This window comes from Triticum dicoccoides, chromosome 4B, assembly GCF_002162155.2.
Source record: "Triticum dicoccoides isolate Atlit2015 ecotype Zavitan chromosome 4B, WEW_v2.0, whole genome shotgun sequence".
In the NCBI taxonomy this organism is placed as follows: domain Eukaryota; kingdom Viridiplantae; phylum Streptophyta; class Magnoliopsida; order Poales; family Poaceae; genus Triticum; species Triticum dicoccoides.
In genome coordinates, this window is record NC_041387.1 from 296,656,415 (window position 1) to 296,669,003 (window position 12,589).

At 41.5% G+C, this 12,589-nt stretch overlaps 1 protein-coding gene across 1 annotated transcript in view; it reads left to right on the top strand.

Moving 5' to 3' along the window:
• The window catches only part of LOC119296003 (chromophore lyase CRL, chloroplastic-like), a 32,203-nt gene extending 23,313 nt beyond the window's left edge, over positions 1 to 8,890 (top strand). Inside the window, exons 7-9 of the mRNA XM_037574424.1 lie at positions 8,051 to 8,155; positions 8,322 to 8,414; positions 8,497 to 8,890. Of these exons, the coding sequence (XP_037430321.1) occupies positions 8,051 to 8,155; positions 8,322 to 8,414; positions 8,497 to 8,637 (339 nt within the window). The 3' untranslated portion in view covers positions 8,638 to 8,890. The remainder of the gene's footprint in view (positions 1 to 8,050; positions 8,156 to 8,321; positions 8,415 to 8,496) is intronic.
• The last annotated feature ends 3,699 nt before the right edge of the window (positions 8,891 to 12,589 follow it).

The following is a 12,589-nucleotide window of genomic DNA, read 5'->3' on the forward strand; positions in this document are numbered from 1 at the left end:
TGGAATGTTTTCGGCCTCCTTTTGCAGTCAGCAAGTTGTTTATATTTCTGATTTTGTGCATCCAAAACACCACAAATTTCTTAAAAATAACTCAGTGTAATTATCAATAAAGGACAATGCTGATTTTGAGTTTTCCCTTGATGGTAGCTTCACCACGTCCATCGTATTTGTTGGAACTTTAGTGTAAACAATAGAAAAAAGACTCCTTCCTGTGGACCTATGTTAGAGTTGTTGTGGGAGAACTCGGCAAAAGCCAAATTCCATTGTCCCTTCATGTCTCCACAAATGCAGAGGATCAGATTACCCAAAAACTTGTTCATCATTTCCGTTTGTCCATCTGCTTGTGAATGGGCAGTGCTAGAATTTTTTAATTCAGTGTTGAATTGCTTCCACAAAGTGAGCCAAAATGCAGCAAGAAACTTGCTGTCATGGTCTGAGACGATGAATCTTGCAACTCCATGAAGTCCGACAGCTTCTCAAAAGAATAGGCTTGCCACATTGTTTTCGAAAAGGGGCGCTTTATTACTTAAAGATTTAAGCATTACACCCGGCCTCTACATAACTAAGATGCACATAGCCAAATAAGGTCCTCTCGCACAAACAAAAAATAAAAAGGCGAAATACAAAAAGATCCGTATAACGCCTAAAGCGGAGGGGGGCCAATCCTAAGATCATGCTGCCACCCATGTTGGGTAAAAGTATCCCTCGCCGTAGCCTGCAATCGTGTACACACCTCCGTAAATAGGTCTCGATTCTCCACGCGTTGTAGAGAGGACAATAAACGAAGAGTAGATAACCTGCATCAGAGAAGTACTTTTACCATTAAAAACCTTATCATTTCTACATAGCCAAAGCGGCCAAATAACGGCAAGCGCTCCCATCCTAAGAAGAGTTCTAAACATGTGATCTATCCCATGTAACCAGTTGCTAAATATATTAGCAGCACTACAAGGAGGATACAAGCCAGAAGCTATTTGGATGACTGACCATATAGAATGAGCCAATTTGCACTGGAAGAATAAATATTTTATTGTCTCATCATGGTGACAAAAAACATATTGCGGACTTCCATGCCAATTCCTCTTAATAAGGTTATCTTTAGTAAGAATGACTCCGCGACGAAGATACCATGCAAAGATTTTATTTTTAAGAGGTATCTTCATCTTCCAGATCTTCTTATTATCACTGGCACATCAGATTGGAGCAGAGCTCTGTACATGGACTCCACTGAGAATTGACCATTCCCATGTAGGTTCCAACGAAATACATCAGACCCATGTGACAATTGCACCGTGGACAACCGCTGGAGCAGGGTGTTCCACGATTGGAGTCTGGGTTCAATTAAATCTCTTCTGAACGTCACATTCCGTGGAAATGATTCATTACCCTGGCGATAGTATCACCCTTGTGACGCACAATATTGTACAGGGTTGGATATTGTTCCCGGAGTGTGGCATTTCCTAGCCACTTGTCCTCCCAGAATCTAATTTCCGAGCCGTCCTTGATTGAGAAGGATCCATAGCAGAAGAAATATTTCTTCGTAGCCATTAGACCCACCCAAAAGTGGGTATCCCCAGGCTTCCAGTATACTTGGGATACCACCTTGGAACCCACATATTTCCTCCTTAGGAGGGTTTGCCATACACCATCTTCCGTCAGTAATTTAAACAACCATTTCCCGAGTAGGGCCCTATTCTTAACCTCAAGGCCATGAATGCCCAACCTGCCTTGGTCTTTGGGACGACAAACCACACTCCATTTAGCCAGTCGATATTTCTTTATCTCTTTATCTCCTTGCCAAAAGAATCTTGATCGGAAATAATCCAATCTATGTAAAACTCCTTTCTGCAACTGGAAGAAGGAAATCATATATAGTACCATATTACTTAGTACTGAATTTATGAGGACCAATCTTCCACCCAGAGACAACAGTTTACCTTTCCAACTACTAAGTCTTTTTTGCAGTCTCTCCTCGACGTGTTTCCATTCAACATTTGTGAGTCTCTGATAATGTATCGGTATCCCCAAATATGTGATCGGAAACTGGCCCAACCCGCATCCGAACAGTTCAGCATACAGGTGGGTATCGTCTTGAGCGTCACCAAAGCAAAACAATTCACTTTTATGAAAATTGATCTTAAGACCCGAGAGTTGCTCGAATGCTGATAAAATCAGTTTCATATTTCTCGCTTTCTCGAGGTCATGATCCGTGAAGAGAATCGTATCATCGGCATATTGAAGTATAGAGAGACCACCATCAACTAGATGATTTACTATCCCATCAATTTGGCCATCAACCTTAGCGCGCTCAATCATGACCGCTAGCATATCCGCCACTATATTGAATAGCATGGGCGATACCGAGTCACCTTGTCGCAATCCCTTCTTCGTTTGGAAATAGTGTCCAATGTCATCATTGACCTTAATGGCAACACTACCTCCAAAAACGAAGCTATGGATCATAGCGCGCCACTCTACAGAAAATCCTTTCATTCTGAGAGTCTGTTGAAGAAAGTGCCACTTGACTTTGTCATAAGCCTTTTCAAAGTCAATTTTGAGTACCACCCCATTCAACTTTTTACGGTGTAATTCATGGACTGTTTCATGAAGGATAACAACTCCATCTAGGATGTGTCTGCCTTGCATAAAAGCTGTCTGTGAAGGATGAACCACATGTTCAGCAACCGAATTTAGCCTAATAGTCGCAACCTTCGTGAATATTTTAAAAATAACATTAAAGAGGCAAATAGGTCTATATTGTTGTATCCTTTCAGCCTCATTAACCTTAGGTAATAAAATATTCTCACCTAAGTTTAAGCAAAACAATTCTAGTTGGCCAGCATGAAGGTCGGTAAACAAAAGTAGGAGATCCGGTTTGATGACTTCCCAGAAGTTCTGATAGAACTCTGCGGGAAAACCATCCGGACCTGGGGCTTTGTTATGCTCCATTAGGAAAACCGCCTTTCTAACTTCCTCCTCGGAGTATGGGGCTGTTAGAAGGTTATTTTCCTTTTTAGAGACCTGGTGGATGTCATCTGTTGGGATTCATCCATTGAGAAGTTTCCTTTCGTTGGTGCTCCGAACAGATTTTTGTAAGTTGCTCATGCCCCTCAATCGTGCCCTCGTCCTATTGTAGTGAATGAATAATTTTGTTCCGTTGTCTGCCATTGGCGACTCCATGAAAATATCTAGTATTCGAATCACCTTTCAGGACAAACTGAGAGTTGGAATGTTGGTACTATTTGAGTTCCTCTTCACGCAACATGTTAGCTATCTGTGCATTCGAATGATTCTCGATCTCGATTTCATACTCAGATAGAGGTCTAACCTCTGCCAAAGCTTCTAATTCATCAATGATAGATGAAAGACGAAGCTTCTCTTTTTTGAGGATACCCACCGTATGCCTAGCCCAACCACCAAGGAATTTACGTAATGCACGCATTTTGTTATTCCATCTGTGTATTGAGGACTTGGGGTAGACCCGGCCACCGGTTTCTCCAACACCTCCTCGACCATGTCATGGAAGCCATCACGAAGCAACCACCCAAGTTCGAACTTGAACTTGCGTCTATGTTGTGGTCGTGGCAAACCAGTAGTTAGGAGAATGAGTGCGTGATCTGGTATAGCCTCGATACGAGGTAGAGCACGAACAAACATCATAGGTTTGCCACATGATGAGCCATCTTAGAGTATCTATCCACAACAACAAACACAACATCACTCTCTCGTCTTGTTGTTGGCAAACCCAAGACGAAGTCCATAGAGGTATCCTCCCACGGAGCAACAGGAACATGCAAAGGCATGTATAACCCTATGTTCTGAACTTGGAACTTGGTCTTTGCAGTTTTGACATATGGGGCACCGTTGAACAAACTTTCGAGCATCTCTTTTTAGTTGTGGCCAAAAGTAACGAGCCTTTAGGTTAGTGATAGTCTTGTCGCGTCCAACATGGCCACTAAGATCACTTGAATGGAGCTCTCTAATTAGTTTGTCTATAGTTTGTCATATAGAGAACTCCTTGCGATGCACAAATGATCATTTTTGAAGAGATAGCCATCTTGCACCAAATAGTCATCACATAATGGTTGGCCCCTGCTGTGCTTTACCCAAACATGGCCAAAGTCTTCGCCATCCTCATACAATTCCTTTATTTGATCCATGCCTGAAAGTTCAACCTCAGAAAAAGTCAAGAGGCATGCACGACAACTCAACGCATTGACCCTTCGGTTAGTTGCTCGGATTTATGCACGATGAGGTAGTTAAACCTCTCCAAATATGTTGTCCATCTTGCTAGCATGCGCTCAACATGCTTTTGATTTTTGAAATGCTTCAAGGATTGATGGCCACTGTAAACAATGAACTCTTTAGGCGGCAAATAGACCCCAAGTTTTCAAAGCTCTGAAATGACATACAATTCTTGCTGATAAGTACTCTTCTGCCTTGCTTCGGTAAAGCAATGGGCTTCCTTCTTGAGAGAGAACAACTCCAATGGGTACTCACTTGCATCACACTCCAACTCAGAAGTCTTATTGAAATGCGATAAGCCGATAACAATAAGACAAGAGCTTGTGAGAGTTTTTGCTTGATCTCATTAAAACTAGTTTCGGCCGCTTTCGTCTATTGGAACTTTCCTTTCTTCAAACACCCGGTAATTGGTGCCATGATAGTGCTGAAATTCCTCATAAATTGCCTATAGAAAGTTATAAGGCCATGAAAACTTCTTACCTCAGAAATGGTCTTCGGAGTTGTCCATTCTCGGTCTAGGTAATTGCTAATTGGTGCCACAATAGTGTGCTGAAATTCTTCATAAATCGCCTATAGAAAGTTGCAAGGCCATGAAAACTTGCGTCAACCTCAAAATTATCAACACGAATACCTTCACATGTTATGTCAAATCCTAGGGAAAGAAGTTGTGTTTGCAGGAAAACACATTTCTTCAAGTTGACGTAGAGCTCTTGGCACCTTCTGAATGTCATCTACGTGTTCATCCTCAACCTTGCTATAGATCAAGATGTCATCAAAATAAACCATAACAAAGTGGGATAAGAAGGGCCAAAGGACTTGGTTCATCAAATGCTTGAATGTGCTTGGTGGATTTGAGAGTTTGAATGCCATGACTAGCCATTCAAAAAACCTTTCCATTCATCTCCGGGTCTAAAATCTAGCTTTGTGAACGCTCTTGCTCCACTAAGCTGATCCAACATATCATCCGGACAGGGAATAGGGAACCTGTACCTTACAGTGATCTTGTTGATGTCTCTACTGTCCACACACATGCGGCAAGATCCATCTTTCTTTGGCATGAGTAGGGCTCGTACATTACATGGGCTAATACTTTCTTGAATGTGTCCTTTTTGCAGCAATTCCTTCACTTTCTCCTTCAATATGTCATGCTCTTAGTGTGGAAGATTAGGAAGACTTGCTCCCGGAATTAAGTCAATTCTATGTTGAATTCCTCTCATCGGTGGCAGGCCTTGTGGCTCTCCAAGTATTTTCTGAAATTCTGCTAATAAGCCATGTACCTCCGTTGGAATTTCTACAACATGGTGCTCTTCTCCTTTTACAATAAGTATAGCATACAAATCTGCCTCCTCTCCCATAAACTCATTAGAGGTGTGGGAGATAGTTAACATACTTTTCCCCTCCTTAGAATAATGGTCTTCCTCTTGTTCCAAATGAAAGAGTAAGAATTTCCCTTCCCTTTACGTGTACTTGTGTAGTATCCACATCAAATTGCCAAGGTCTCCCAAGAAGAACATGGCTGGCACCCATGTCAACCACATCACAACACATTTTAGTGATAATGCTTGCCCAAAGAAAGTGGCAGGTTGCATTGTTTGGTGATCCTTGTATTCACTCCTTGATCCACCCAATAGTGTAGCGATTTGGATGATCATGAGTTTCAAGCTTTAAATGGTTCACCAAATTCTGTGAGATAAGATTCTCGCAGCTGCAACTATTAGTTACTAATCTGCATACCTTGCCATTCATAGTGCATTTGCTCTCAAATATTTCCTTCCGTTTTGTGTCGTCAGGTTGTGGTGTGGAACATAGGAGACGCTGAATTACACATACCACCCCTTCACCTTCTTCTTGATAAACCTCTTATCCCTCTACATCTTCAAATTTGTATTCCTCATCGTCTTCACCATCATGGATAGCTGTGTTAACAAATTTCCTTAGTGGGCAACCGCTGGATATGTATCCCTCTTCACCACATTTATAGTCTAGTTTGTTTTGGGATGGGTTGTTTTGCCTTTGGTGGAGCGGTCTTTTCTTCCACTCTATTAGTGTGACTCCTAGACGAGCCTTCGGTACGAGGATATGTAGCCTTAGTTGTCTTTCTTGTCCTCACAAACCTCTTGGTCTTCAAGGCTAGAGCTTGTGCTTGACAATGGATCAGATTTGCTGCATCATCAATCGATCTTGAATAGCATCAGTGAGACCATTGATATACCTTGCAACTTGTTGATCTTTAGTTTCGGCAAGGTTGCACCTCACTTGTAGCCTTAAAAACTCCTCCATGTAATCTGAAACAGTCCTATTTGCTTGGGCGCAATTTTGAAACTGAATAAACATGATCTGCTCATAATCAGCAATCTCCCATTCAAAAAACTCTTCATTCGCCGCCAAGTTCTCACACGAGGTTCTCCTCTCAGGCTGTGTTCTTCTTGAAGGCGATGCCAGCATGCACTGGCTCCTCCTTTCAACTTGTAGGCGACCAAAGAAACTCTACGATCTTCCGGAATCTCCATGACCTCAAAGGAAGTCTCCACTTCATATAACCAATCAAGGCACCCTTCAATATCAACATTTCCATTAAAAGTTGGGATCTCAGCTTTCACCTTGTCTTTATCCCTTGCATATGTAGGGTTGGGTACTCTCTGATATGCATAGAGATTAGGTTCTTCAAGGGCATCATCATATTCTTCACCTTCAAAAGCTTCAACATAAATTGGCCTTCTTGAAGCACACTGAACTGCACATTTTTGTGGTAGTCAGTAATCTTGCTCCAAGATTACCTCCTCTTCTTCCCTGTCGAACATCTTCTTCATCCTTTTTTTTTTGACGGAAAGGACAGTAGGAAAGGCTCCTACTGTGTTTTCATATATATGTATAAAGATGTTACACTTTTACATTTTTACAAACAAGTTCCTCCCAACCCAGACAAGCTTGGGTTAGGTAGGGGAAGAGAAGGAGCTACTTTTAGTGTAGATCAGAAATAAATTTTCTTTGTTGGCAGCATCCATCTCTTCTCCAATTGCTTCATTGCTTGCTGCAGCTCCACTATCAAAGAGAACAACAAGAACTAGCCACCTGAAGCAGCACAAGGTTGTGGAGGAGCAACTACACCTTGCTGCTACAATGTGTACAACACAAGTGTTGAAGGAACCATTTCGACGTGCTGCGCTAGATATTGCTCTAGAGGCAGAGATAGGGCCGATATGACAGCAAGAGTTAAATCCAAAATTCCTAGCACAAGATCTAGTCCAAGATCTTAGATAATAACGCCAAGTTCTACTATAGGTAGTGGGGTACATAGTCTGCCTGCAAACTAGAGGTGAGGACCTCTATTTATAGGGCTTTGGGAAGCCTTCACATCTCACTTCTACTTATAGCTAGAACACTCTAAACTAATTCTGTGGAGAAATTGGAAGATAATTGGCCAAATCAAGGGACGAGATTTATATTGAAACGTATATGAAGTATGTGTTCATGGTCACATGGCCGGAATAAAAGGGAATAATTCTCAATGCCCAGCTCAGCCACAACCCGGCTGTTATATAGGTTAAGAATATGAAAGTAAACAGTAACTTGTCTTAAATGATCTCCGCCGTCAAGTGAGGTTTAACCCGAGCAGCTAGCCATCCGATTCCACGAAGTGTTTTCGGAAGCGATACAGTTAACTGAAGAAACATGACAGTTTGCAGGCTCATGTTCTGACAATGTGGTCACACATCCCAGCTTGTTTTTTTAGGTGTTTTTTCTTACGGTGATCCCAGCTTGTGGCATATACAACTGTCCTTGCACTCAAATATTTCGTGTTCAGGATATCGCAGAGCATTTGACCACCATACACTTATCACGATGTGAACGCGGAAAACGCTGCTTATATGAAGGATCAACCCCACTGGGAGGTTTTCCCAACAGTTGGGTGAGCTACTTATTCTCCATTCTGAATCTACATGCCTATTCTTCTTCTTGACCAAGAATAATTTGAAATTGCCCTTTTTATTTCAATATCAATTCACACCTAGGGATTATCCTCTTATGCAATGATTAGCTATGTTGATTCCATCTGAAGATTAATCCTTTGACAGAGTGGTGCAGCATATTGTACATCTGATCTGTCCATTCACAAGAATAGTGAAATACACATTTGGGACAAGGGTTTTGACGACAATGGAAGCCAGGTAGGCTTCCTACGTTTTGACTTGCTATGCCTGTGAAAAAAGAGAGGAATATTATTTTGATGCATTGCCCACTTATGCTCAGGTTTGGGGAACCAAGGCTGGCCCTTACGAGTTTAAGCCTGCTCCCAAGTCTAATTATGATGACATGTTCTCACCTTTAAATTTCTCTGCCCCCTTGTCACTAGAGAAGATGGAAAGTTCACATGCAATTGATGACCAGTAGATGAGCATTGTTAATACATTTTGTTGTTAGAGAACACCATAAGAATAGCATGTGTCTATACATTTTGACAGTATCTCTGATCATCAACAAATGGTAATTCTGTGGGTGAACACTCCCAATGCCTGACAACATAGTGAGATATAACAATTGTCATATTGCAGCTAACGTGAGTTATGTAGGCAGGTGGAGCATTAATTCTAATGTTCGTTAGATGGAGATGCTTGTCAGATAGTGTCTACAATTTCTGTAATTACTACTCCCTCCGTCCCATAATGTAAGACGTTTTTTTGGCACTAGTGTAGTATCAAAAAACGTCTTACATTATGGGACGGAGGGAGTATCTTTGACAGCTCGTTTGGCTCCCTGATTTCATTTCATTTCTGTCTCTACCAACATTTCATTTGGCTGAATCCAGATTCCAAATCCAAATTTCATGTTTGGCTGGCGCTAGGATTTTGAGGTGATATCCTTGCCAGCACCAAAATGAGCAAGAATATAACATTGAACCTCAACTATTCATACTTACAGCAATGTTCACTGAACCATGCCCAGTACACATTAATTAAAACAAAAGGATAACTTTAACATGAGACTTTGTAAAAGGTTCAATCTTTGCAATACAACAGAGGTTCACAGCAACATCAAATGATCAAAATTCAGCCAAGGTTACATAAAAGTTGAATCTTTGCATTACTAGCACCACCAAGGATGATTTCCATTGCTTGATTTTCTTGAGTATCTTTGCATGTAACTTAAGGTATCTACCATTGAGTAGACTAGACTGATTGAAATCCCATAACTGTACACATTAAGGAAAACAAAGCTGTACATAATCATGGAATCAGGCGGTTAGTTGATATTATGGCAACAGAAAAACAGTTAATTGATATATTTTTTGTGTGCTGTAAGAGCTACAAGATGATACTGTCCGTGGAGCATATGCAAAGTATTTTCAGACAGGCAAAACTATGTATAGATCCTGGCATGCCACTTCAAATCAAAATTAATCTAGATACAGAAAGCAACATGTAAACATGATATGAACGAAAACACATAACTTCAATGGTTACATCCAAAATTTGAAGAGCTAGTCTGTCAGGCCCTACACAGACGAAACTGAAGAAATGAACACTTATCCTGTAGTTCATCTATTGTCATTGCTGGATGCAACCGTGGACGTCCGATCTACATCACGTGGCTGTCCTGGCCTCGTACTGATTCGAAACGGGTAGCTCCCCAGGCCGCGGATCTTCCATCCAACAGTCATCGCGAGCTCCGCTGTGGCTGTTACCTTTCCGACAAAGAAATACTCCCTCTGTCCGGAAATACTTGTCATCAAAATGAATAAAAGGGGATGTATCTAGATGTATTTTAGTTTTAGATATATCCCTTTTTGTCCATTTTGATGACAAGTTTTTTCGGACGGAGGGAGTACTTTACTTTATTTCACTTTACTTGCTTTAGCTACTTCATTTGGTTATTAAAGCCCCATTTTGGGATCGGTGGATCCATCTCTTGTGTAAGGGGTTGTCCCCAAGGCCGCCGTGTTCCCGCTGCCGAAGAACCCTAGCTTTTGTAATCCCAGATCCAGAAATCCTTCCTCTGGAAGTGAGCTAATCGATGTGAAATTGAGTCCCAACTATGAATATTTCTTAGATCATAGCTTGGAGCCCGTCAATTGGTATCGGTAGTCAGCGCTCATCGGCGGTGTTTGAGCTTGTGCTGGGTGAGCACGGGTTCCGACGGCGGTGTGGTGACCGGAGGCGAATTGGAGGCGTTAGACTGCTCGGGTGCAGAAGAGGTGTGGGTGTGGTTTCTGAAGAACTTCCCCTTCAGGCCTCATTTGGTAGAAGAGTATTTGAGAGGTTTTGGGAGGAGGGGATTTGGGAGGATTTGGTGAATCTCTCTCTTCCACCCAATCCTCTCAAATCCTTCCAATCGCAAAACCCCTCACATACCCCTTCTATTTGGTACACAGAGATTGATACAAAGGGTTTGCAAAATTAGTATATTATAATTAAAGATACAATTTTTACAACTTCAAAAGCTTCAAAGGATCATAGAAGAAATAACAATGGTGCAACTAGATTACGCAAAATAACAAAAAGGCTCATATAATCTGTTGCATGTACTATTAACTGTTCAAATGAAAATGTTACATGCATACATGCCACGGTCCAAATGAAAAAATACAAGATGTTCGATCAACGAAAGTCAACGGTTCATTACAACATAAATTTGGTCGGCAAATGCTCTGAGACATGTTTGCGGGCTACACGGTGTGAAGGAGACTTGTGGTAGCAAAGTGGTCACCCGTCTTCCGCGAGATCAGGTCCCTATAAAAAACAGATGAATTGGTCCAAGGGTTAGATGTATTTTGAGTAAATGATATTAAAGCTCGTACTACGATCTTGCCATTGAAAACAAAATTCAGTGCGAAGTGACCCTATCTGGTCAAATAAAAACTTTCCGTCCTTAGTCTGTACATCTCCTGTTATCTGTTGGCACCCAAACATCAGATCAAAAGAATTAAACAGAAAAAGTAGTACACATGTACAACATGGTGATGAAATTAAACCAAGACCTAGGTCAATGGTGAATTTAACGACATCGTCAAAGGCAGAAGCACAAGGTTCATAACAAACAAACAAAAAATCTCAAGCAGATCGCAGAGTTAAAATTCAAACAACTGGCATCTTCCAAAGTGAAGCAAAGCACATTTGAAACTAACTAGAATACGTCTGGACTTCTAAAATTCTTAGAATGTGTTGAAAGCTCGCAATGAAATATTGCCCTGGATGTATGTATGTTTATTTCCTTCAAATTCAAACAACTATTCAATGAAGCTCGCAATGTGGACTATTTCCTTGCTGGCTAGGGGCTTTATGTATCATAAGAAAAACATGTTCAATTTTTTTTGCCACGGAGTTGGATATAAAATTTGCCACGGTTAACAGGAGTGCTAGTACTTCTGAAGCAAAAGCAACACATTCAGTTCTTACATCCAACCAGCCAACAAATGAAACAACTAGCGAGTTGGTTGTCCCAAAACAAATTATTCAGATTGTTCAGATTTTGAAGAACAAATTATTTGAAAACAAAACATTCAATTTGGTTGGGCCTCTTTAAGCCTGAATATTATGCAAAGAATTTCCTTATGACCGTAGGTTGTTCAGTTTTGGTTCAGGAATCAGATCCTTTTTTCTTACTGAGCATTATTCGGAAACAAGCACATTCAGTTTGGCTCATCAGACGTTAATTCTGCCTGGGCCTCCTCTTCAATTCTGAATTCATCTCAGTCAACTTAGAAAATCAAAGATGACACACAAATTCATCCATCCATTTATGGTATGCTTTTTTTTAGATGTAATAATAATTAGAAGAAGAATATTGGATGTAGATGTTTTGTTTCTATCTAGGAATATAATGGCAAAGAGGACGCGGAAAGTATACAGAGCCGGCCGGGTCAATCGGACGGACGTGCATGGGATTCATCGATGGAACAACCAAACCAATCCAATCCATGTATGGAATCACCAATTTGTCTCTCAGGCGAAGAGTGGGTCCTCTAACATCGTCTCCATTAGCCGCTGCAACCTGCACCTGCAAGGCAATGCCGGCCATTTGCTTGCCTCGCCTCGGAATTGGCATGGCCCGCAGGTCACAAACAAAGCTAGCTGGAATGTATATACGCTCACGCACCTATTATCAGCCGGCCGGCACCGTCGCACGCGGCGCATCTCCATCTACTCCCTCCGTTCCAAAATTCTATCAAATACTAAAATGTGACTTGATACATCCGTATTTAAACAAATCTAAGACAAGAATTTTGGGACGGAGAGAGTACATCACCTACCTACCGCCACCACCAGCCAGACCACCCGGTGGCCGGGGTGTGGAAGAAACCTAGATGACAGCGTGCTTGGCAAGCGAATTGGGAAGGACGAGGCGA